This window comes from Macrobrachium nipponense, chromosome 4, assembly GCF_015104395.2.
Source record: "Macrobrachium nipponense isolate FS-2020 chromosome 4, ASM1510439v2, whole genome shotgun sequence".
Lineage (NCBI taxonomy): Eukaryota > Metazoa > Arthropoda > Malacostraca > Decapoda > Palaemonidae > Macrobrachium > Macrobrachium nipponense.
In genome coordinates, this window is record NC_061100.1 from 100,767,001 (window position 1) to 100,794,695 (window position 27,695).

General features: G+C 39.5%; 2 protein-coding genes across 5 annotated transcripts in view; one reads left to right on the top strand and one right to left on the bottom strand.

Moving 5' to 3' along the window:
• Positions 1 to 6,117, bottom strand: part of LOC135211047 (putative inorganic phosphate cotransporter) — a 70,910-nt gene extending 64,793 nt beyond the window's left edge. For both annotated transcript variants that reach the window (XR_010313607.1, XM_064244103.1), the window contains exons 1-5: positions 5,779 to 6,117; positions 4,850 to 4,969; positions 3,819 to 3,861; positions 3,381 to 3,577; positions 1,369 to 1,602 (exon numbers count right to left, since the gene is read on the bottom strand). Coding sequence is in view for 1 of the 2 variants with exons in the window: in XM_064244103.1 (XP_064100173.1) it covers positions 1,369 to 1,602; positions 3,381 to 3,577; positions 3,819 to 3,861; positions 4,850 to 4,963 (588 nt within the window). In the remaining variant the exon portion in view is untranslated. The remainder of the gene's footprint in view (positions 1 to 1,368; positions 1,603 to 3,380; positions 3,578 to 3,818; positions 3,862 to 4,849; positions 4,970 to 5,778) is intronic.
• Positions 6,118 to 11,584: 5,467 nt separating this feature from the next.
• Positions 11,585 to 27,695, top strand: part of LOC135211048 (putative neutral sphingomyelinase) — a 71,527-nt gene continuing 55,416 nt past the window's right edge. For 2 of the 3 annotated variants that reach the window (XM_064244104.1, XM_064244105.1), the window contains exons 1-4: positions 11,585 to 11,737; positions 13,942 to 14,024; positions 15,878 to 16,019; positions 16,324 to 16,545. In XM_064244104.1, the coding sequence (XP_064100174.1) occupies positions 13,951 to 14,024; positions 15,878 to 16,019; positions 16,324 to 16,545 (438 nt within the window). In that variant the 5' untranslated portion in view covers positions 11,585 to 11,737; positions 13,942 to 13,950. The remainder of the gene's footprint in view (positions 11,738 to 13,941; positions 14,025 to 15,877; positions 16,020 to 16,323; positions 16,546 to 27,695) is intronic. The other variant, XM_064244106.1, reaches the window with a different exon arrangement.

The following is a 27,695-nucleotide window of genomic DNA, read 5'->3' on the forward strand; positions in this document are numbered from 1 at the left end:
TAAAGCAGGTGAAATGTTAGTTCCCTTACCTTTAGTAGAACCGCTCCTGGAGGAAGACCTCCTGATCCTATCGCGTTCCAATTTATTTACGCCGATAGGAATCATACACCTTCCATCCATCATCGGTCAATCCTTTCATTGCACCGATCATCCAACAAACATACATGCCCCCTACACCCCATACATACTGTGTGGGGATCTACCGATGATTTAGGTAGCCTCACCTTACAATCACTCTTCACACACACTCTGAAACTCACTGCACTTGATCCAGACATCACGTTTACAGAAAAGCCAATCCAAAATTAAAAAACAGTCCACTATTGCGTATGCCAATCCAACAATCCAGAATCAATAACCAAAAGACAATCCAGATACTTAAATACGAGTAAATCCAAAAATCCTAGGCGGAGGTACTGCAAACAGTTGTTTACAGCACCGGCGACAGAAAAAATATGAAGAGAAAATGGGAATGGTTCCTGATATCCGCCTCCCAGCGGCAGGAATGGGTACTACCACCTGGCCGCCCACTGCGTGTGCCGCGAGTTTTGAAATTCTGTCGGACTTCAGAAAATACAGCTATATATATATCTGTCAGGTAAGTTGCATGAACAAAATAACAAATAATATAACTTCAGACCTCTGGACCTCTCAAGGATTCAGATTTCATGAAATTGCTTTTCATAAAATATATTACACATAATTTTGTTTAAAGAATATATAAGATTAAAATTAAAGATGTACTTAGTATCAGTGTTTGCTATGCTACAATGATTATTCAGCAAAAATATCAAAATAATATTTTCCTTAGTTCTGAAGAAGTCTGTAAAACAACGTTTTGCAATTTACTATTTCTATGACTTATTCAGAAACTGTACATGCAAAGGACTTTAATTTTGGTAGGCCTGTGAGGAAACATGCTTACAAAAGATTACTTAAATACTGTATCATTCATTACATTTTTAAAACATAGCAACACACCCCTTGCAGTAAAAAGACCAGCACTTAAATTTATTAATGACTCTGGTGCAAATATACACAAATCATTAAGTTAACATGTACGTTTACTTCCTGAATAGTAAGAGTTCCTTACCATTTTACCAAATTATGAAAATCTTTGAGGTATAAACTAGATTCAGTTAAAAAAGAAATGAGTGAGAATGCAGGAAACCTTATTCACTTAGTTCAAGCAAAGTTTCTGAAAAATTTTCAAGTCCTACTATCTACTAAGCTAAACATCACTGCTTTGTATCTTCATTCAGGTGTCTTGCCCTGAGAAGTAGCAGAATGATACTACTGACATATTACACACATCAGCAGTAAATACATCCATGAATTATATGTATGTATAGTACTGTAATATCATACCTCTGTCATTCCTTCCAATACTCTAATGACCATAAAAGCACCAGTGGAGTGTTTAGCAGCTAATGGGGAGAGCACAGTAAGAATTCCAGTTAGGGTAACTCCAAGCCCGTAGACTAATCGCCCACCGAACCTTTCTGCTAACCTTCCTCCTATGTAATTGGTCAACATATAACCGTAGAAAAAGCAACCAAGAATCATTCCCTGAGTTTTTTCGTCCCAGTCGAACTCGCCACTCTGAGAAAAAAATATAAATCAACACTACAAAGAAAGATATACCGCACAGAAGATTTTCATGCTAGCTGACAGCCAGCATTCAGACATATACAATAATTTCCCTGCTACAAAAAACAAAATGACAAAGAACCACATACTTGAATAAATAGATATTAAGTTGAATAAATAGATATTAAAGAATATATGAACACTATACCACCTCTAAACCAGTACATATATTATGTGGCATGGAATAAGACAGCCAGGTTTACAGATGTCCTCTAACTATCTCTGTGGCTTTTTGTTATAATCTCTCTGTTTCTGTTAATTTGCTTGTTTGTTTCTGTGATCAGAATTTGCCTAAAGAATATGAGGGTGGAATTACAGGAGCTCCATCAATATAATTTTATGAAAAAAAAAGCATACAATGCATTTTTCTTTATCTAAGGGTTTGTACTTACACCTAACATTTATAATTTCCATGCACTCTTTTGTAAATATTCATCATGAAAACAAGAAATATATCAAAATGAGAATGATGCACAGAGACAACAACAAAAATATAAATCACCAGCATCTTACTAATATCTTTTAAATAAAGGCTTTTCAGTCTGTTTAATGGAGAACCAAGACCAAGAAGCCCAGAGGAACTTCAGATGTGTTACCTATATGGCACAAGAGCGAACAAAGCTTTATGACACATTACTGCCTAACAAGTCTTTCCTCTGAGCACCTCCACTTCTTACAAGTTCCATAGCCCTCTCTGACTTTGCCTCCAGAGACTTTGATCTAAGCATTTTCTTTCAAATCATCTATTTAGCAATGATACACAACTGATCACACTCTCCAAGACTGATGTAGGAAGTCTTCCAACTCTGACCTCTTCCTTCCTTGATTTTTTCAGATTATATTTTCTTTGGAATGCTACTCACTCACTCACTCCGGTGGCTCTCAGGCCTCTTGGTGGCCCATGGCTGCTTGCACCAGACCTCTCCATGTTACCCTGTTGAGTGTTGCATCTCTCCGGTTATTCTCAGGATCCTCCACTCCCAATTCTCTTAGATCTCTGAACACATTATCTTTCCATCTCATACTCGGTCTCCCCACCAGTCCTCTCCCTTCTACTGACCCTTCCATAACCACCTTAGGCATTCTGCCCTCTTCCATTCTAACCACATGTCCAGCCCAACCTATCCTCTACGTTCTTACATAGCCAGTTATTAGTGGATGTCTGGTTAAATCTCTAATCTCATTGTTGTGCCTTCTTCTCCAACCACCTTTATTTATCCCGTAACTGGGAACTTACGTAAAATGTCATTTTAAAAAACCAGCAGTCTCTGTTCTTGACGTTTTAGTCAGTGTCCAGGTCTCAAAACCATGTAGTATTGATGACCTGATAATTTGTAAATTCTTAATTTGGAATGCTAGTGCCGTCTAATTTTTCAAGAAGGCCTACCCTAGAGTTTTTTTATAACTTTATGTATAAATGGAGTCAATATGTCACTCAGCGATACTGAGGGATCCCAAGGACTGTTTTCAAATAATGGCAATGAAATCTATGAAGACTGTGAAGCATGTAAGTACAGCTTGGCTATACCAGCAGAATAACAGACAGGCAGAGTAATTTCCCTACTGAATGTTCAATTACCTACTGAATATTCACATTTAGTCAATAAATCATATTAGGCACTGACTGCAACCCACAATGTTCCCTTGACTCATAACCTTGAGTTCATAGAAGAAGAGTAAGCGACATTCCCCCACAACACTAGTATAATATTGCACGGCTAAACACTTACATTTACAGATACTGATGATCTCGACTCCTGTGAAGCTGGTTCAGGACAAGTATCTTCAACTTGCTGTGCTGATTCATGACTAGAAGACTGTTTCATTACCATTGCTACAATTGCAACTGATAAATTAACTCGCATTGCATACACCTCAGCAAATCCCAAGAACAACAGGAACACAAGCACGTGTCGCTCTCCATAATCTGATGGGGACAATAGCATATCACTACATCAATAAAGAAATAAACATGCTTTCACTTTTTCACTTTAATGACACTTTTCGAATGAGTAATATCTGTTTGAGAAAGTACTGTTTGAGAAAGAAGGGAATACCTACATCATACTTAAACCATTAAACAAACACATAACCTATGGAGTATATCTTAAAAGCTATCCATGAAACTATATTTTCTTGAAATGTATTTCACTAAAACCTCTACTTACTAGTTTTGGAACTTTCTTCTGGTCCTGACAGTTCATTTTCCCTCTGTAAAATAAAATGCAGTTATAAAAATCTGTAATACAAAGAAATTAAAAGACTTCTGTGACATGTTTATTTAAAAGAGCAAATTACTCCTATACAAATATACAAAAAAGTACATGCAATCAGATATACAGCATATGCATCCTGGCTTCCCTCAAAAGTTGCCAGGAGTTGGAAAATATCTTTTTGAACATCATATGGAAAAGATGTTTTAACCTATAGATTTAGTCCATATCTCTGCTACTATGTGATGGGTGATCACTAATGCCATCACCTTCAGCCAATTCATCTCCAAACACTGCCAACTGGTCTCCTAATGCCAAGCCATCTTGCTATCTCACTAAAGACCAATAAAATGTCCAAGATGCAAAACAAGCATATACAGTAGTCCTCCCTACTTAAGTATGCTGCTAGGTAGTCTTCTTACTCTCAGAGATGGAATGCATTCTTGTTTCTACAGACCAAGCCAAAGTAAATGATATAAGCAGTGTTACAAAGCCATATATATACAACTATTTAGTTATAATACTTTTGGATATGTTTATTTAAACATTAAACACTATCACTAAATACTGTAAACTAAAAATTCACTTTTCATGACATTTCAGTTTTGGAACACCCATAAGTTACAATGACAGTGATAGTCAGCTTTTCTAACGACTAAAACCTTGGGAATCATTGCAATGAACATTCAAAATAACAATGATTCTTAACTTTGCATGCTTTGGAAGCAGTGTGGAAAATAGCAAAGAAGGCTTGAGGAGATTGTGACTCAACCCAAGGAATGGTTTTGTCTATTTTAAGGCCTACTTTCAGACACAAATCTGAGTCTGGCAACAGTGACAGCAAAGCACATTAAAAAACCTTGAACACTATATAAAGTCATAAGTGGCCTTGACAATAGATGTACTTAATATGCAAGGGAAGGGCAAAGAACATACATATCCAATAGAAAAACTAATATAATATTAAAATCACTACAATTACAAACCTGCTGAACACAAGTTTGTGTATTCTGCCTGCAGTGCTCTGAGGTATGAACTCTGCTGTAACCAGTAGATGACAGGAGACGAGGCCACCACTGCAGTAAACTTTCACCTCTCATGGTTCCCTGTGAAAAAAAATTTAATTATAAGGAGAAAAGTATACAAAAAAATATTTTCAAAACTAAGTAACAAACAAAATACTGCTGACATAGCCCTCAATGGCCACCAACAAACAAGGAGCTACATTGCACCTAAAATTAAAGTTGGTAAATTAAATTATTATACAGATTTCCCTTCACATACTTCTGTATAGCAAGTGACCTGTGATGGCAATGCCCCTGAGCAAGTACAGTACAGAACTTGAATTAAAAAATTAGCACATACCGGGGCATCTTCATGCACTTACCCATCTCAAATCAAGACAGAACGATGCCATGTCCTGACCAAACCAGACAATACCTTCCTAACACGATTTAGGGTAATGTGTCCTGACCTGGTTGATACCCACCCCCGACCCCAGTCTATCACTGAACATCAGAAACGGGACTAAGCTTCCAATCGGAGGTAGTTTCAGAGATATTATATAACCAGGCTTATTTTAACCTAACCTAACCTCTGAAGACATACTCTAACACGGATTGGGGTGGGAATGAGCCTCAAATAGCCTCAAATACTACCTAGTAAGTCGTGACCCCTCACTCAGCATTCTACCCATCAACTTTCACTTCTATGTTCAGCTACGTACGAAGTGCTACGTCAGAGTTTACGTTTATATTTCAATGAAAAACAGCATTATATGATAATGAAAACAGCAATAGTAATCACAGACAGGTCATGACCCCTACGCTGTTATTTCATTGGGTCAAATGCTGACGAAGCCAGGGAAAGCTTCCTCCCAAACAGAACATTTTTTTCTTCCTTTATTTTACTTTACCTGCTTATATTTCGCACACGACGTACTGAAAATGGAGGTGTATGCCCATTATGAAGACGGACAGCGAAGGAAGCCCATGATTAAGTGTTATTATTCGCGGCAGATGACGGACCAGAAAACCCTACTGAAATCAAAAGTCTATGTTGTTCTGATGGCTTTGACGTGTTGTCAGTAGCGTTCACTTCGTCTCCCTTTAGAACATCGACATGTTTTGCATGTGTAATACACGAAATCCTTCACAAATAATCTATTAATACTATAATATATATTTAAATTACATTTATTTTATTTGGGTATGTCACAATTTATTTTTAAGATAATTTTATAACTATGATAAAACACTTTCTCTAATAAACAATTCCCTTCGTGTTTATAGCGGTCTTCTTCTTGTAAACAGCTATGAAATCAGAGCTCCTCCGTGACAGACAAGAGAAAGGTGAAACACTTTTTCAGTAACCAGCACAGGAAAGGGTAAATATCTTTGGAAAATCCTTTAAACTAAGGAAAATATGATACTGCGAAGGATAATGAATTCAATAAAAGGATGGTACGTCAAAACAAGAAACGCGCCATATAAAGAACAGAAGGGGAAACAATCAGGGCTGGGGTTTATATATAATAATATAATATAATATCAAACCTCATAAGTGAGTAGGGCTCATAATAGAAAGAAAATAGAAGACCAACTATGAACAGAAATAAAAGGCTGTTCAATAAAGAATTAAAGAAAAAGCAAATTCTTGGGAGAATATGGTACCTATACACAGCAAATAAACTCAAAGGAAATTAGTAAGATAAATACTTTTAAAAAACGTAGAGAATATAATGAGAAAACCAGAGAGTAAAAGGTGGCAAAAGTGAGACAGGAATTATATATAACACCACTATCATCGGCAGTGCCCCAAGATGACTATATGCTTGCTGGAAGCCATGCCATCCTCATCCTTGACAAGAAGCCCTCTTTGAATACTATGCTCAAGAAGTCTTCCTACTCCTTACTACAGTGTACGGAGAAGTCTAAACCAAGACGACATGGTATTACCAAATAATACTACATACGACCACCGAACAAGACACTCCTGATCAAGAAACGCCAGACTACACCATGCAGGCATAACGCCACACAAACTAGCCAATGACAATTCGGCAGATAGTGACGACATGCAACGATCTCCTCCGACCATTCAGAATCTGATATCTTGAAGCATCCGCCAGCAGCAGCTGAGCCAGATATCAAATCAGAATTCGTCGCTAATGATAACCCACGCTGTGCAACCTACTTCACAACACCTGCCTGACGATGTCCTTCTAGGTTTAAGGATGAAACGTAGCAAGAAGGTAGGAGAGAGAGAGAGAGAGAGAGAGAGAGAGAGAGAGAGAGAGAGAGAGAGAGAGAGAGAGAGAGAGAGAGAGAGAGAGAGAGAGAATAGAATCTTCTGTCTATTATATAGGCTTTAAATCCAGTTTGTACCGTGTTTGTGCAATACATTAAATTTGGAAAATACCACGGTTTTTTACATGTAAAAAACCGTGGTATTTGCCAAATTGAGTAACAGAAGAAAAGTCTGTAATAAGAAGAATAGACTACAAAATTAAGGCGGTTGAAATAGCCATTCTTTTCAATAAAACCTGTAATTAATAATAATAAATAAATAATAAAATAATAATTAATAATTAATAATAATAATAATAATAATAATAATAATAATAATAATAATAATAATAATAATAATAATAATAATAATAATAATAATAATAATAATAATAATTTTAAAAAAGAACGCTTTTGTAGGAACACGAACCTCAGTCGAGGCATCTATACGAGCTCGATCCACTGATTTCGGGAGAAATATGTAGAATGTATAGATTTCAACTATGAAGATAAACTGATTTGTCAAAAGAGTAATTGGCTGCAGGTGCTAATGCCTAATGAGAGTGCAGCTCTCTCTATGCCTCCTCCCACCTGTCAAGTGTGAATGTTTGGTTCCCAACGGTGTGTGTTAGTGTGGGTGCTTGTTTGTGCTGTCTCTCTATGATGTATGCTGCATATTTGTATATTTCTACCACTGTATATATTGTGCCAGTCCTCTGTTAATGGCCTATAGATATAAAGATGAAACCAGTTAGGATTAAAAATCAGTGTTTATAATTATCCCTGTGGTAAAGTTGGCAACATACACACACATACACACTGTATATATAATATATATTAATATTAGTATATATATATATATATCTAGTATATATATAATATATATATTATGTATATATTAATATATATATCTCTATATCACACCATATATCTATTATAAAATATATATATATATATCTATATCTATATATATATATATTGTCTATATATTATATATTATATATATATAGATATTATATATATATATAATAGTAATATATATATAACACATAAATAATAAATAAATATTTATAAAGATATAGATATATATAGATATATATGGTAATATAAAAATATAGGATATATATATAACATATATTATTAGAATATATATATATATATATAATATATACACCAAGCAAATACCACAGGAAAATGATAGGCAGAAATCCAAGCGCATTCGCTTTTACTAAGACATTGTCAAGGAATGAATGAAATACAGCGCTTGGATTTCTGCTTATCATTTTCCATTGGTATTCGCATATTTAATGAAGTCACGTGCATCTCTTGTGATTTTTAAGCAATATATATATATATATATATATATATATATATATATATATATATATATATATATACTTTTGTAACTCGCCCACATGTGAATTTTTGTATGTGCACATATATTGCAGAATCTAAATTCGACTGAAATGTGCACAGAAAAGTCAGTGAAAACTTATAGAACTCTCTTGATAGCAGAGTGATCTAAGTCAACTGTTTTCCCTTCGAGTGTATATATGTTATTTTCAGGGAACATTGAATTCAAAATCAATAAATGCGTATAGTTATAATTGCCATAATATCATCTTGATTTCTCGAAATCATCGCGCTTTATGGATACGCTTATCACTACAAAACTTTAGATCCAAAATGTGTGAAAAGTTAGAGAAGTTAAGATGGTATTGTTGTTAATACAATTGCATATAAGTAACTCATAAAAAGTGTCCAGTAGATTCTCTCTCTCCTCTCTCTCGTCTCTCTCTCTCTCTCTCTCTCTCTCTCGTCTCTCTCTCTTCTCTCTATCCTTCTCCCTCCTCTCCTCATCTCTCTCTCTCTCTCTCTCTCTCTCTCTCTATATATATATATATATATATATATATATATATATATATATATATATATTATATATAGACTAAACACACACACACACACACACACACATATATATATATATATATATATATATATATATATATATATATATATATATACACAGACATGTACTTTGTATGTATATAAATGACTGGTAAAACTGTTCTGTTAAAACCCAATTCCATCTAATAAAAGGAGCCCATAAAAAAGGCCAAAATATAGAGGGAAAGTACTACTATATTTCAGAAACTGCCGTTTCTCTCTACCTGAAGAGAGAGACATCAGTCTCTGAAATATATAGTATTTTCTCTCTATATTTTGGCGTTTTTATGGGCTCCTTTTATTAGATGTGTATGTATGTATGCGCATTGGGAAACTGTAAATAATAATCCAACAAATAAAACAAGCCTGAATTGCATTCTATCGCTATACGTGATCTCCCACTAATGTTCCTCATTACTGTCTAATTTGCAAGATGGAGCATCTGAAAAGGCGCCCTCATTATAACCGACTGCGAGCATCGGGTTTCATTTGATGAGGCGTTGAATATTTCCGTGATTACTAGTCCTACTTATGCGATGTGCAGCTCGTGAATTGTTGCATTTTAAATTTTCTTGTGTATAGGCTATATACCTAGTCCTGTTCGAGCGGCGTGGGCGTGAATTATTTGGCATTTTACACAAGATTATATCCTCATTTTTTATAGTTTTGAAGGCGAGAGTTCCTCTTAGCAAACCGTATAGTCTTTAGAATAATTAATTCTATTGCTTTTCCTCTCTCATATAGAGTCATAATCGCTGTATATGTAATTAAGGTGCTTTCCCTAACTCGCAGTAAAAATTATCGTTGTATGAATGCTTTAATATGGAGCTTACTCCCACTCGTAGTGAACCATAATAGCTGTATAAGTATACTTCAATATGGTGCCCTCCTTCACTCATATTGGATCATAACCGTTCCAAATATCTAATTATGGTGCTTTCCCTCACTCGCAGTGAACCATAATATGGTGCCCTCCTTTAATATAGTGAATCATAACTGTTGCAAATATTCAATTATGGTGCTCTCCCTCACTCGTACTGAACCACGTTGGTTTTGAATACTTTAATATGGCGCTAATTCCCTAGCGAGAACAGCTTTAAGAAGGCTTCAACAGCTGGGGGTTATGTTGCACGGCGCTCTGAAATTCGACACCATTGGCGACATCATTTTCTATGACTCACCCACTTCTTTTTTCTTCTTCTTTTAATATTTGTGATCTCTATGTTGTCAAATGCGAAAGGTATGTCCTTTCGTTATCATCTTTTAAGTTCAGCGCCACAGAATAAGAGACGTAACCAAAGTAGGGAGTCTATGTTCAGGAAAACTTGAATGATTTTAATTGGACATAGAGTACGCTGTCTATGTTTTGTTTACATTTCTTTCTTAACTTTAATAGTAAAAGCATTTATAATATTAGTTATATTACGTCTTAAAACCATGTCGTTAACAATAGCTCGAATTTGTGGAAACTCCTTTATTTATTAACTTTCTATAGCTGTTTATTAACTGGAGATATAATAACAAGGATGATATATTATTCAATAAACCAAGTTTATCGAAAATTAGTAAGCTTTAGTGTAAATATTGCATGATAAAACTGAAATTGGAGACTCCTGACAAAAAGTGTCCATCCATTCCCGAGGTATGTGACTAACGTAAACAGACGATACTGATGATCGATAAATTTATTATTAAAACAAATTCATAAATAAAATCATGATTCTATAAGTAAATATTGCAAAATAAAGTTTCTAAACAAAGACTCCTTACAACTAATTTAAATCTGTCGACAACTTATTTTCAGTAACTTCAGTCTATCTAGAGCTGGGAGTTTAAATGTAAATATGGTGTAAGAGGAGTGTCTTCTAATCCCATAGGATGTAAAGTACCAACGTAAATAGACAATAATACATTCTTATTAATTCTCTCAAAGTTATTGAAATTTAATGAGTGTTAATGTAACTTTATCGCAATAAGCCTACTAGAATCAGATACTCCATACATACAAAATAATGAGGATACATTTGTATCAAAGCAAATTTATCGGAAATTGATGAGTTTTGATGTGGATATTGCAAAATTAGTAAAATCAGATACTTTCTATGTAAAAGTGTCGCCTAGCCACAGGATTTGTCAAGTGGCCAAAGTAAAAAAATAAATAACAAGGGTAATGTCATTTCAAATAACGCAAAATTATAGAAATTTGATGAGGTTTACTATACGTACTACAAAATTGATTAGGATACCAGTGACTCTTTATACAATTGTCGCCCAATCTCAGGAGTTATAAAGTGTCATAACGTAAAACTTTAATAAAATGACAATGTAATTTTTAACAAAGCAAAATTATACTAATCTGATAAGGTTTAATATAAATTTAATTAGTTTTAATATGCGTACTGAAAAATTAACGAAGATACCAGAGACTCATTATCTAAAAGTTGTAGCTAATTCCTGAAGGTGGAAAACGCCCAACGTAAATAGTCAAGGACACTGACAGCTTCTTTAGTAGAGCTGTCAAGTGGTTACAGAGAAGGGGTTCCATTTCAATTCTATGTGGAGAGAAGGCTGCTGGTGCTGGCAGGAGACAGAGGTCGGAAGCTGTAGCTGTAGTAGTTTCGTGGCGGATACAGAAAGGTATTTCGAAGTGCATTCTGTAATTATAAAAGAGTCTTTTAGCCTTTCGTAGAGGAGGAGGTGGGTCTGTCTGGGGTTCGTATGGTTGGGGGGTTGGGTAACTTTTTATTTTCTTTTTGTAACTGGGTGTAGATTTGTAATTTTGTAGTGAATACAGGAGGGTTTTTTTGTAGTAAATTCCGGAGCCAAGTGGAGAAAATAGAGAGTATTTGAAGCTTGTTTTTAGTCTTTTTTTGTAGAAGAGGGTCTGGGGTTTCGTACTGTTGCTTTTTTCGTAGCACTGGGTTACCGTAGAAGTTTGGTAGCAGCTACAGGAAGGTATTTTGAAATGGTTATGTAGTTTTGTAACTTAATAGAGTATTTGAACCTTGTTTTATAGCCTATTGTAGAGGAGGGTCTGGGTTTCATATGTTTAGGGGTTAGGATAACTTTTTTTGTAGCTCAGGTGTAGGCTACAGTGGGTTAGCTAGGTCTGTAGTTTCGTGGAAGACACAGAAAGGTGTTTTGTAGTACATTCTGTAGCTTAATGGAGAAAGTAGAATATTTACAGCTCGTTTTGGCCATTTGTAGAGGAGCGTCTGGGGTTTGTATGGTTGGGGGTTACGTAGGGTAACTTTTTGTAGCTCAGGGTTACGTTATACATTAGTTTTGTAGTGGATACAGAATGGTATTATGAAAACCGTTCTGTAGCTAAATAGATTCATTCATTGTCACAATAATATCAATGTCGAGGACTAGCCTAGGCTACATATAGCTAATTTAAAGTTTTCAGTAATGAACAGCCAGTTTTTTTTTTGGTAATATTGCATTGCTTTAATTCCCAGCCAGAAATATTAGCCATATAATATTCTAACTGTATAATCTATATTTTATGCATTTCTAACTATTATTATTGTTGCATACCAGGCAGTTATGGAACACCAAAAACTTAGTGTAGCTTAATGCACCTTTTCACAAAGGCTGGGAATGCAAAAGTCATGACATACCTATATTCAGTCAAAAGTAGGGTAATTGTACAGGAAAGCTCCATGGTATGCTGTGTTGAGTACCAGCCCATGGGGAATGAGTGTAAAAACATGAATAAAAGATGGTAAATTTCTCATATTACCTCAGTAAATTTGACAGATTGACTCTCCTACACTGCATTATATACACTGTATATTCTTCAGTAAAATTTGACTAATGAACGATATGTGTTTAGAGCTCCTCTGTAGAATTACTGAAAGTTCATTAGTATCCAGTTAAAATCACCAAAAATTTTGGAAAGAAAATGTAAATGAAGCAAGGATAGTGACAAGATAGTATATTTTATTCTAGCTTATTCTAACCTTACATACCTTGGGCACTGACTCCTCACCTAAGCCTTGGCTTAGCTACCCAGACTCAGAGTGCCATAAAGTCATTTAGTTGAATACATTAGCATATTGTAATATGATATACTGGGCTAGGGGTACTCGGGGTCTCATTTCCCCCCCCCCCCCCCTCCACCACCTACACATCCTAAACTGACCTAGATCACCATAAATCATAAAATCCTAATTGGCAATGGGAACACCCCCATTACCCCCTTAATATTACATAAAGTATCTTTCTTACCTTGAGGCTGGGGAGTACGTAGTACACAGTAGGTTGTACACATTTTCTCTTGTTCATTTCCCAGTCTTAATAATTGAGTCTTTCAGCCAGTGTTTGTTTCAAGGAAAGTAAAAACCAGAGCCTTTTATATAGGTGTATCTTGGTGCATAAGCTATAATTGGCCAGTGAAATTTCGGTAATAAGGTATTTAACTTTTAATAAACGTGCAGTCGTTTATAAACTACAGCAGTTACTTTATGCACTGTAGATGCTATGTCATAGCAATTTTGAAATGTTTTCTAAATATTTAAGATTCTTAGCTTGATGTTTGGGACCACATTGCATAAACACCCGTAGGTATAGGGAGATTTGATTATTTTAGCCACTGATTGTGCAAAGAAGAGAGTATTACTTGTACAGTAGTACATTAGATGTGTGGTCCTAATTGCAGTATGGACTGCAATTGAAAATTTATTTTAAATTTAAATTATATACCATGATATGCTAGGCATAATGTGGCCTAAAGCTTTTTACATCGTTAGATCTTGTGATTAAAGTTTGTGAAGGATGGTAAAGTGGCTGAGTTATGAAGTTTGAAATTTAGTTTGATGTCAGTGCGTATTTTACAGTGATAACAGATGACGGTCCCTGAGATAGTGCCAAAAGACAACAGCATGGCTGTGGAGATTAAGGTTCTTACCCTCAATATATGGTAAGTACCGTGCGAAGTTGTATTTAGTACCTCAGTATGTTTACATTGCTCATAGACCCCATATTGGGGTCGTGATATCAGTGCACCTCATGTGGTGCCCTGTAGGCATTACTTAAGGTTCTTTGCAGTGTCCCTTCAGCCCCTCGCTTCAACCCTTGTCATTCCTCTTACTGTACCTCCATTCATATTCTCTTCCATTGTACTTTCCAATCTCTCCAAACAATTGATTTATAGTGCAACTGTGAGGTTTTCCTCCTGTTACACCTTTCAAACCTTTTTACTGTTGATAATTTTGTCAAGAACTGAATGACCTCATAGGTCCTAGCACTTAGCCTTTGGCCTAAATTCTATATTCTAATTCTGTTGTGTAGAAGACAACTTGTACAGGAAATAAATCACTAGACCTGTAAATCCATGTATGGTCAGACCTGCCATTTAAAAAGCTAATTACGTACATATTGTGCATTAGCTCTTGTACAAGTATTATATATATATATATATATATAAATATATATATATATATATATATATATATATATATATTATATATATATATATACGTAATATATGTGTATATAACATATATATATATATATATATATATATATATATATATATATATATATATATATATATATATATATATATATATATATATATATATATATATATAAGTATATATTTATATTTATATATAGTATATATATAATATATATATATATATATTATATATATATATATATATATATATATATATATATATATATATATATATATAATGTATATATATATATATATATATATAAGTATATATATATATATATATATATATATATATATATATATATTATATATAAGTATATATATATATATATATATATATATATATAAGTAATAATATATATATATATATATATATAATACTATATATATATATATATAATATAAATATATATATAGTACTATATATAGATATATATATATATATATATATATTATAATAATATATATATATATACGTAAATGTATTTATTTATATATATATATATATATATATATATATATATATATATTTATATATATATTTATATATATGAGAGAGAGAGAGAGAGAGAAAATTATTAGTTGTGTAAAATGTAAAAGAATTTTTTGTCCATGACTTTCACTTTTGTATTGTTTTGGACCTGTGAACATTTAATTGCAGTATGGAATTCATTTTCTGTTTTCATTTATGCTGTATTAAATGCATTGTTAAGAAACTGTTATAAGGTTTTTAAAAGAATTGGCTTGCCTACCAGTATTTTGAAATTCTTAATGTCTTTTTCAAGAAAGTTCTATTAGAGACAGAAAATGAGGTGCACTTTTTACTCACTGTGAAATAGGACATACTTTTACTACAGTCAGTGTGTACTTTATCACTATGTACGTATTATATTTATATGAATACGTGTATAGTACTATTTATGTACAGCATAAAAGCCTTTAAGGTTGTAGACACTGTGTTATCACAATCTGCTATGCTGATGTACAAACAACAACCTACTTATGATCATTCAACTTAAAATCATTCAGAGATTCAAACAAATGAGATCGCAAATTAAAATTGTGTTCACAGCACTCCCCTTTGCCACCTGTAAGTCCCGATTTTGTTCTGCACACCTATTCTGTAAGATACATACTTAATGTATAGTGAATTGTTTTAGGATGAATAAACGAAGAGTACTTTGTTGACTGTATATCATACTGTACTTGAATAGCCATGAAGAGTACAATAACCAACTTGCAAGCAATTCAATGTATAACTCATTTGTAAGTAGGGGCAAGATTTTACTGAATATTTTTTCTTCTTTAAGGGGGATACCTGGTGTCTCCAAGGATAGGAAGGCAAGAGTGGAAGCCATAGCAAATCAACTGATAACAGGTCCTGAGGAATATGACTTTGTTTTTCTGCAGGAGGTGTGGTCCCTAGAAGATTACAGATTCATTGTAAGCAAGGTACGTATGGATTACTGCTTCAAAATTCATCAACATTATTTCTAGTGTAGTGCCCAAAATTTGATTAAGTTGTTCTGTAAAGAGAGTCAACTGTGGTTGAATTTTGCAACAATGACTTTATCTGCTTATTGTATTTCTTGAAATAAGAACACTAACGCATCTGTTTTTTTCCCTTTCTTGAAATGAGAACACTCACTCACAGTATGTTATGAGGTATCCTCGGTAAAACCAATGAAAAACATAGACACTGAGTATGTAAGTCACAAGTAAATGAATTAGTTGTAATTCATATACTTCTTGACAGGTCAACAAAAAATTGCCCTTTTCTGAGTATTTTGTGAGCGGTGGTTATGGATCTGGGCTGTGCACTTTCTCCAAAACTCAGATAACTGATGTCCGATACAGAAGATTTTCTTTGAATGGTTTCCCACACAAAATTCTCCATGGTGATTGGTGGGGTGGGAAAGGAGTTGCTCTCTGCCGCACAGTTCGCCATGGAATTCCATTTTGCCTTGCTAACACTCATGTAAGTACTGTTCTTCGTGTTGCTTACTTAGGAAATATTATTTGAGATGAATCTTACCTACTGTTAAAGTTAGTGTGGAGATGTGAGCTAACTTTAACATTAGGTAAGTATCCAAATAATAAAATTAATAAACATTACCTTAATATAATTTATCTAGCCCTAAATCCCCAAAAACCGCACCAAAATTTACCACATTGGCAACCCTGTTACCTCCTATTCTGTCCGCCAGTTGGCAACACTGTTGTTGACAGATACGAAAACCTTCCCTCAAATCAGTTGTTAACGAGCGCCCGTGTTGTTTACATCACGGCCGCTCTTTATAAATTTCCTTAAACATTTTTGTGCCTTTAAAGCTTTCATTATTTGTTAAATGAGACTTTATATGAATTACCACTCACGCATTACATCACGAAATAGTGAATTAACTTTGATTTCTGTTGTGGTTCTTATCTTAAATTACGAACTTTTGCGCGACCCGGAACTACTGACCTGTCCAATTCTACAATGGATTACCAAGAAATTACGATGCTTCCTTCTGCCAGCAACATCAGGAACTGCCCGGTTTGTGGGACAAGGATGAGTAGCAGGGAGTATGAACCCCATGACATTTGTAGCTCTTGTCGTGGACAGGTTTGTGACTTGACTTCTCGTTGTGACGTATGTAAGCCCTGGTCTGACGAGGATATGACTGCTTATATGAAACGCCAAACAATCTTACAGCGTAAAAGATCGGTTAAGGAGAAAAAGAAATCGATTGCTAGAACTGTATCTAACGAATTCTTTGACTTGGGCGCTCATGGTTCTGGCTCTTCGGTTTCGGTCTCGTACGACTCCGATTCCGAATTAATTGATGCTTTGCCCCCTGTACAACCGGTAATTAGTGAAGTTATGTCTGATATGGATTCAAAGATTTTGGCAATGGAAACTACCTGGAAACAGAATTTTAAGAAATTACAGCTTAGTCTAGATAGAGATATTTCAGCTAAGTTTAACAATCTGTCAAAGAATTTTCAAGAAGCCTTTACTAGAATGTCTAACACACTTTTAGATTCATTTTCAGCTCCTCGTCAGGTACCTGTCGACAGCACCATGGGTAACCGTGCGACAGATACCCCGGCTTGTGAACCCCGTCGTGGCGAAGGCCTAGGGGGGATCCGGTCCGGGCAGGTGCCTAACGAATCTTTACCCAACGTGTCCCCTGTTAGTCCCGTAACAGTGCCAAAGGGCGCTTATTTAGGAGAAGGGGGGAGGGATATTAGTGTCAGACCTAAGATAGCTAGTCGTCAGGATTTTACTTCAGGGGAAGTTTCTAAGTTAGGATCTGATGATGATGATGACGCGGATTCGTGTGATATTGATGTTTCCTCGAATGGATGTCATGATGTAGAATTCAAGAAACTTTTTGATTTAATTTTGAGTTTTCTTCCTCAGGCGAGGCCTAAAGAGCAGAAGCAGCCTCCGCCTCGTTGTATTACAGAAGGGATTTTTCTTGACGGTCCTTCCCGGTCACGGGAATTTTTACGTTTTCCCCTTTTGCCAGAGGTTCGCGAGAGTGAGGGCGGACGTTGCCGCTAAACTATCGAAGGTGATCGGGGAAGGGAAGAGGAAGCTCTCTTCTCTTCTACGACACCGGAGAGGAGTTTACCAGGTGGCGGATGATTCTTCATTCTCTCGACCCCCCAAAGCCAAATCCTGATTTTGTCCGACTTTCAAGTCAACCCTTGCCTTCTAAGGCTTCGGTCTCTGTCTCAATTGAAGATTTTATTGCTATGGAGTCTGTTATGAGCTCCTTACAAGAAGCTCAATCCTTCAATATGTGGGTCCTCGGAGGGCTTTTAATGTATATCAAAGACTCCGGGTTTGTTCCTCCTGATGCTCCTCTTTTTGAGAAATTCTGCTCATCCATTTCAATCGCTTCTGTACATCAGAACGAGCTTGCTGCTTCAATGCAGGCCTTTCTTGTTTCTCTAAGGCGTAACCTGTATTTGTCGCAGTTACCATCCTCTGTATCGGAGATTCAGAGAACCCGTCTGTTTGTCCTCGTTCTCCTTTTGGCAATTTCCTTTTCGATATTTCTGTGCTTTCTGAGGTTTTGAAGGAACATCAAGGTGATGCCTCTTCCCAAGCTCACTGGGCCTTATCAAGAGCTTTTTCCTCTGGTCTCCTCCCGTTCCTTCAAGGAGTAAGCGTAAGTTTAGGACCAGATCTGTACCTTCTGCTCCAGCCCCCCAACAACCTCCTTCTGGCTCTTTTTTCCAGAGTACATCTCAGGTTTGTGCTGGTGTCTCTTCTTCATCCTCTGGTGCTCACCCTTTGAAACGCGGGAGAGGTTCTTGGCGTGGCTCTAAGGGCAGAGAAAGAGCTCAACCTCCAGGAGGACCTTCTTCTTCTTCTTCTTCTTCTTCTTCCTTGTCTCTGCGTAAGAATTTTCGGAAGTAGGAGTCATCACCTCGCCTGGAGACCGCAGTAGGAGCTTGTCTCTCCCGCCATTGGTCAGCTTGGCAGGGGAGAGCGGTGGATGCTTGGGTGGTGGAGGTCCTGAAGGAAGGTTACGAGATCCCTTTTGTTTCCAGACCTCCACTTTCCAATCGGCCGTCTTGGAGAAGGATGCCATAGAGCGAGCTCCTCCTTCTCCCGGGTTTTACTCTCGGATGTTTGTAGTTCTAAAGGCCTCGGGTGCCTGGCGCCCCATCATAGATCTTTCGGTTTTGAACAAGTTCATTCTAAAGTCCAAGTTCAGGATGGAGACGGTCCAGACTGTTCTTTCATCCGTCAGGAGGGGGACTGGATGATTTCCATCGATCTGCAGGATGCTTATCTGCAAATCCCCATCCATCCAAGAAGCAGACCTTACCTTCGCTTTTTCACGGACTCGGGAGTTTTCCAGTTCAAGACCCTTTGTTTTCGGCCTCACCACTGCTCCACAGGTCTTTTCTCGGGTGATGGCTCCTGTTTCAGCTATTCTGCATCAGTTAAATGTAAGGATGCTTCGGTATCTGGACGATTGGCTAGTCCAGGCCGAATCTCTAGAGAAATGTCTCCGGTCGAGGGAGATAGTTCTGTCTCTTTGTGTCGAGTTGGGCATTCGTGTCAACTTCGACAAGTCCAATCTAATCCCTTGCCAGATCATGACTTATCTGGGGATTGTTTTGAATTCCAGATTTTGAGGGCTTCTCCCGCTCAGAAACGGATAGACAAGCTTCTGAGTCTGATCGAAGAATTTTTTGTCCTCCGTAACGCAGCCAGTTTCTCTTTGGAGGTCTCTCCTGGGCCATTTGTCATCCCTCATCCAACTGGTTCCCGGAGGTCGTCTCAGAATGAGGTCCCTTCAGTCGACACTTCGCCATTCATGGGATTTCGTGTCCGAGGACACGATAGTCGCCTCTTCTCTACAATGTCGGAAGGATCTCCGTTGGTGGATGCAAGTTCATGGGATTTCGTGTCCGAGGACACGATAGTCGCCTCTTCTCCACAATGTCGGAAGGATCTCCGTTGGTGGATGCAAGTTCACCGCCTCAAGTCAGGGACATCTCTTCTTTCGGTTCCTCCGGACCTAATGTTTTGGTCAGACGCCTCGGATCAAGGTTGGGGCGCACACCTGGGCTCCGAAGCCGCTTCGGGCCTTTGGTTAGAGGAGGAGAGGATCATGTCAATAAATTGGAGGGAACTGAGGGCAGTGTACCTAGCCTTCTTTCATTTCAGGAACCAAAACTGTTGGAGTCGGTTGTCGCGATCTTTGTCGACAACACCACAGCAGTCTCGTACTTGAGAAACCAAGGCGGCACACAGTCGGATCTTCTCACTCAAGAAGCCCGATCAATCCTGTGTTGGGCAGAAGACAGGGGGATTACGTTGGTCCCTCAGTTTATACCTGGGCCATCACAACGTCTTAGCAGACGCCTTGTCGAGAACGAACGAAGTTCAAGGGTCGGAGTGGACACTTTGCCAGGAAGTCTTCGACAGCCTCAGGAAGAAATGGCCTGTCACAGTCGATCTGTTTTGCCACCCCACTGAATTTTCGGTGCCAGATATTCTTTCGCCCCTTACCAGACTCCTCAGAGTGCCGGGACAGACTCTCTTTTGCAGGACTGGGAGGGACTTCAAGCCTATGCTTTTTCCTCCGTTCTCTCTGGTAAGGTCAGTCCTCAACAAAGTGAGGCAACCAAGCGTCTGGATCTCACCTTGATCGCCCCCTTCTGGCCACAGAAGGAGTGGTTTCCCGACCTTCTGGAAGCACTGGTGGAACCCCCCATTCGCCTGCCAGAGAGACCAGATCTTCTCAAACAACCCCCATTTTCATCGGTTCCATCAGAGGCTCCACATGCTTCATCTTCATGCCTGGAGACTGTCAGGAGGTTCTCCAAGCACGAAGGGTTCTCCTCCAGAGTGGCGCGACAGTTGGCTCTTGCCAGACGGCAATCAACCAGAGTAAATTATCAGGCTAAATGGTCGGTTTACAGACGTTGGTGTAAGTCTCAAGGACATTCAATTTCTAGACCTTCCTTACCGAAAGTAGCGGAGTTTTTAGTTCATTTACATCATGACAGGGCCCTGTCACCTTCGTGCATTAAGGGTTATAGGTCTATGCTTTCCTATGTTTTTTAAGGCAAGGCTCCCTGAGATCTCTTCATCTTATGTCATTAGAGATTTACTTCGATCTTTTTTCCCTATCTCAGACCCAGGCCGCAGTGTTCGCCTCCGACATGGGACGTTAACAGTCCTTCAAGCCTTAAGGTTCCCTCCGTTTGAGCCTCTGAATTCTGCCAAATTTAGGGCCTCTCTTCTAAGACACTCTTCCTTGTCTCACTGGCTACAGCCAAGAGGGTGGGTGAACTGCAAGCACTCTCTTTTCTGGTTGCCAGATCTGGACAAGACATGATTTTGTCATACCTTCCTGAATTTGTCGCAAAGACTGAATCGTCTGATAATCCCATTCCCAGGTCTTTCGTACTGAAGTCGCTGGTCGACTTTGTTGGTAATTTAATGAGGAATTAGTTCTTTGCCCTGTTAGGGCGCTCTCATGTTATTTACGCCGCACGAAGGACAATTCAGGGTCGTCCCCGTCATCTGTTTGTTTCACCCCGAAATGTCAAGAGACCTATTTCAAAGAATGGTGTATCCTTTTTTTCTCAGAGATCTGATCGTTGAAAACTGGTGGTTCGGCTGCTGGGAAGAACCAGACGCCGAGAGCACACAGTAATTAGAGCAGTTGCTACATCAGTAGCTTTTATGAAGAACGTCTCAGTCGCCAAGGTGCTTGAGGCGGCGACTTGGCGTTCTAATTCTGTTTTTGCTTCTTTTTACTTGAGGGATATTTCTCTAGTTCTAGGCGACCTTCGTTCTTTGGGCCCGTTGGTGATGGCAGGACAGGTCGTCAGACAGGAGAATTAGGTAGTCTTCCTGTGTTACGTTTGGTTGCTACCTGTATATTATTCATTAATTTTTGTTTTGTTGTATATATTTTCATACAATCAACTTACCTGTCAGATATATACATAGCTAGACTCCGTCGTCCCCGACAGAAATTCAAATTTCGCGCCACTCGCTACAGGTAGGTTCAGGTGATCTACCTGCCTGCCCTGGGTCGGCAGGACTAGGAACCATCCCCGTTTTCTATCATATTTTCTCTGTCGCCGGTGGTATCAACATTGTTGTTTATTACCTTCCTGACTTAGATTCATTTTTCAACCTTTGATCAACGTTTTTTTCGGCTTTTTGGTGCGTATTTGGATCGTGTTTTGGCATTCGCTACTGTGGACTGTTTTTGGAATAAACTCTTTTTGGATTTTTCTCAGTATGTCTGATTCTAATGTGAGTGTGAGAATGTGTGAATGTAGGCTGCAGGGTGAGGATACCGAAAGCTTCGGTTGATCCTCACACTGTATGCCGTAAATGTAGGGGGGTTCAGTGTTCTGCTATTAACACTTGTAAGGAATGCGAGGGTTTGAATGCAGAAGAGTGGAAGACTTTGACTTCTTATTTGAAGAAGTTAGAGAGGGATAGAGTTAGACGACTGAAAGGTGTGAGTTCAGGCCTATTGAGCCTTTTACGGATAATTCTAACCCTACTGATGTAGATTCTCCCTATAGATCTCATTCTCAGAGTGTTTTTTCGGATTCGGCATCGGAAATCGCCAATCTGAAAAGCGACTATTAGAGACATGAAGTCCAAGATGGCTGACTCGAAAGGTAAGGCTAGTGATAGTGAACATTTTTAGTGAAGTGAGTTCTATCAGTGTTGTGGAGGGGGCGTTTGATCGTCCCGCGGCGCTCCCAGGCCTAGACCTCTTCCAAGCTCCCATGCCCAGAGGAGAAGGAAAGTCGAAAGCCTTAAGGAGGTCGTGGGGAATCCCCAACGGTCAGACGTCCCTTCAGCTAGCTCTGCTTCATGGCAGCCAGCTCAAGGGCGCTATAGGAAAAGCGTCCTTCGCGAGTGTTTTCTCGCCTCTCTCCTCTCCCTCACCTAAACGAGGGTGGAAGGAGTCGAACTTATCGAGACCAGCTGAAGCGTCATATGAAGCAAGACAATTGATTCGAGCCCAGAGCGCTTCTCGGATGACGCCCCGTCTGCTATTAAGAAGGCGAAGGTGGCGTCAGCGTCACCTGACGCTTATGAGGAAGTACCCCATCATGCTTCTTCCCCGAGTGATGACGAGAGGCGTCATGCACTAGACGTGGGAGAAGCGTCAAGAAAGATAATTATGGCGGTTCAGGAACAACTGTCATCTCTTGTGGGAGTTTTAGCGCCCGTCGGAAGGACGTGACGCTTCCAATTAAGAAGTCTCGTCCTCTCTCACCTGCTCGAGAGAGAAGCGTCAGACAGATGTGAAACTGCTAAACGTCTGGCAGGAGCTTCGAGTTCGAGAACTAGAACGGGGGCGGACGAGAGTGTTGTAAGACAAGAAAAACGAAAGACGTCTTTTAGAAGTGAAGCGTCATTTCAAGCGACGCCCTTAGAGAGCGGAGCGTCTTCCAGACGCGAAGCGTCATCTAGACGTCAACAAGAGACGTCATACATGACGCTCGGAGAGCGGGAAGCGTCATACAAGGCGTCTTCTACAGTTCATGAGAAGACGCAGGTTGTGACGCCTTCCAAGTCTATCAAAACGGGAAAAAGGAAAGAGTTTCATTCCCTTAGCCCCTCTCCTATCAGGAGTTTGTCTCCTCCAGAAGAGGAAAGTTCAGAAAGGAGAACGGAAACTCAGATATATCCCGAGTTGGAGGAAAACTCGGATGATGACGATCTTGGAAGAGAGGGCTTGTCCAACTATAAGGTGTTGACTACCCTGCTTCTTGAGGAATACGGAGACGAGTTGACTCCGGGGCTGCTCCTCCTTCTCCACGCTCGCTCTTTTCGAGTGCGAAGGCGAAGAAGCCCTCGTCTTTTCTGAAGATGAAGCCCACCATCTCGATGAAGCGGGCTTTACACGCCTTAGACTCCTGGATGAAGTCGAAGAAAGACTTAGTCAGGACAGTATTTTGCATGCCTCCAGCAAGGTTAGCTGGGAAAAGAGGCATATGGTACAAGACGGGGGAGAATATGGGTATCGCTCTCCTTCTACAACAGAGGCAGATTTTTCGACGTTAGTTGACGCTTCAAGGCGTCCAAGTCTCAATTCTGCTCGAATTACATGGAGTATTTCAGAACTGGATCATCTCCTCAAGGGACTCTTCCATGTATTGGAAGTCTTCAACTTCTTGGATTGGTCCCTTGGGGTGATGTCCAAGAAAGCTCATGATTCAGAGGGAATCGAACCTGAAGCCCTGTTATGCATTTTGTCTTGCATCGACAAAAGCGGTACAGGATGGATCTTTTTGAAGTCTCTTCATTATTTGGAGCAGGTCTTTTAAAGAAAAGGACGGTGTAATGGCGCCTTCTTAACAAGGCAGTCTCGCATGCTCAGAGGGCAGCTCTACTGTATGCACCTCTGTCTGACTATTTGTTTCCCTTCTCAATTTAGTGGAAGGACGTGGCTCCACTCTTTAACTGAGAAGGCGACGCAGGATCTTCTGACGCAGTTCGGCTAGGAAGAAGAAACCTGCTTTAGTATCTGAACAAGAAAAGGACCTAGCACTTCTATGCAGCCCTTTCGAGGTGGTCCGATCTCCAGACCTCCCGCAAGAAGGAAGGCTCCAGAGAAGAGAGGTAGGTCCGCCTTTCGTCCCTTTAAAAAGGGAAAATGAAAACATTTCTCCTCCAAGCACCAGTAGGTGCCCAGGCTCCTGGGATTCGTGGAGGGGCCTGGACACTGATAGACGCAGACGCGTCTTTCATTGAATATCATAAGGAAGGGATATCGTATCCCTTTCCTGAATACTCCGCCCTAACGTCAATACCAAGGGAACTAATCAGCCAAGTACAAGGACCCTGTGCTGAGGGATACCTCTTCGATCGATGGTGGAACAAATGTGGGACAAGAGTGCAATAGAACTAGTACTGGATCAAAACTCCCCGGGTGGTTGTTTTACAATCGCCTTTTTCTAGTGGCGAAAGCCTCGGGAGGATGGAGACCAGTACTAGACGTCAGCTCTCTGAACAAATTTGTTCAGAGAGAAGTTCTCCATGGAGACTTCTGCTTCAGTCCTAGCGTCATTACGACAAGGAGATTGGATGGTGTCTCTAGAATCTCCAGGACCTACTTTCAACGTCCCGATCCACCCTTCGTCGAAGAAGTACCTCCGTTTCATGACGGGGGGAAGGATCTTTCAGTTCAGAGCCTTGTGTTTCGGCCTGTCCACAGCTCCTCAGGTCCTTCACAAGCCTGATGAGGAATGTGGCGAGATTTCTTCATCTCAAAGGAGTGAATGTCTCTATGTATCTAGACGACTGGCTCATCAGGGCCAGATCGGAGAGACAGTGCTTGGAGGACCTAAAGTTAACTCTGGATTTGACCAAGGCGTTGGGATTGCTTGTGAACCTCGAGAGTCTCAGCTGACCCCAGACAAGACCTAGTCTATCTGGGGATTCGGATGGATTCTCGGGGTTTTCGAGTTTTTTCCTTCGCAAGAGAGAACCGCAAAAGGTTGGAGGATAATCTCTCTCTTCTTAGAGAAGCAACAAACGTCAGCGAGGGAATGGTTGAGCCTTCTGGGGACGCTTTCTTCCCTCGCTGGAACAATTCTTCCCTCTAGGAAGACTTCATATCCGTCCACTTCAATTCTTCCTCAAGAAGTCTTGGAGCTGGAAAACCGGACAACTGTCGGACGTTTTTTCCCATTCCAGTGGAGATAAAGGCACACCTACAGTGGTGGTTGCTACCTCTGGAAGAGAACAAAGGGATCTCTCTAAGAACACAGAACCCAGACCTAGTGTTGTTCTCCGACGCGTCGGAGAGGGTTGGGGAGCGACATTAGGCTCAGAGGAAGTGTCAGGCACCTGGGAACCAGCACAGGTGTCCTGGCACATAAACATGCAAAGAGCTCTTCGCCGTACACCTGGCCTTGAAGAGCCTAGAACCTCTGGTGAGAGACAAGGTAGTGCAAGTAAACATGGACAACACCACCGCACTTGCCTACATTCGGAAACAGGGAGGGACACTCCTCGTTCCTTTACGAACTCACGAGAGACCTATTACTTTGGACGTCTCACAGGAACATCTCCCTGCTGACAAGGTTTCGTACAGGGAGTAAGGAATGTGAGGGCGGACAGGCTCAGCAGGAGGAACCCAGGTCCTTCATACAGAATGGACTCTGCACGAGGAAGTGTGTCTCGATCTCTGGTCTCTGTGGGGAACTCCTCATGTGGATCTCTTCGCAACATACATTTCAAAAAAGGCTCCCAGTGTTTTGCTCAGTCGTGGAAGACCCAAGAGCGATTATGGTATGACCGCCTTCCTGCTAAACTGGTCTCGAGTGGAACGTTTACGCCTTTTCCCCCTTCATTCAATCCTGGGGTTAGTAATGAAAAAAGTTTGTGGCGTCAAAGAGACGAGGATGACATTAATAGCCCCCTTTTGGCCGGCCCAGGCAATGGTTCACGGAGGTGGTAGAGTGGATCGTAGACTTTCCAAGATCCCTACCAGGTAAGGACGGATCTTCTCAAACAACCACACTTCAAGAGGTACCATCAAAAACCTCTCCCCGCTCTCGCTCTGACTGCCTTTCGACTATCTAAAGACTTGTCAGAGCGAGAGGCTTTTCTCGCAAAGTGGCAAGCGCGATCGCGAGCTCGCAGAACCTCCACTACGAAAGTATACCAGTCGAAGTGGGAGGTCTTTAGAAGGTGGTGTAGAGCCAAGAAGTTCCTCCTCCTCTACCTCTATAGCGGAAATTGCTGATTTCTTGCTATTCCTGAGAGTAAAATCTCATCTAGCCGTATCCACAATAAAGGGATACAGAAGTATGCTCTCGGCTGTATTCAGGAACAGAGGATTAGATCTGGCAAATAACAAAGATCTCCACGATCTCATAAGATCTTTTGAGACTTCAAAGTCTAAGGAACCAGTACCTCCGAACTGGAACTTGGACGTAGTCCTCAAATATCTGTCTTCGGATAGATTCGAGCCTCCGCATCTGGCATCATTTAGAGACATAACTAGAAAATGCCTATTCCTTTTATCGTTAGCGACGGCAAAAAGAATTAGTGAGTTTACAAGCTCTGCAGGATAAAGTAGGATTCAAGGGAGACTCGGCTTATTTGCTCGTTTAAGACCCTGTTTTTAGCGAAAAAACGAGAATCCCACGAATCCCTGGCCTAGGTCATTCGAAGTCAAGGAATGTCGAGTCTCGTAGGCAGAGAAGCAGAGAGGTCTCTATGCCCTGTTAGAGCTCTGAAGTTCTATCTTCAGAGGAAGCGTCAGTTGGGAGGCTCTAGACAAGGTCTTTGGTGCGCGGTAAAAGACCCCACAAGACTGATGTCCAAGAATGCTCTAGCGTTCTTTGTAAGAAACGTCATTACGGACGCTCATAAGGTCTGTCCTGACGAACAATACAACTACTGAGAGTAAAAAGCTCAGAAGTAAGAGCGGTTGCGACGTCTCTCTCGTTTTATAAGAATATGTCGCTTTAAAAACATTATAGATACGACATATTGGAGATGCAACTCAGTATTTGCATCTCATTACTTGAAAGACGTGCGCTGTGACGTATGAGAAGTGCTTTTCTCTAGGTCCTATCGTATCGGCAGATACGATTCTGGGTACGGGAGCCGAC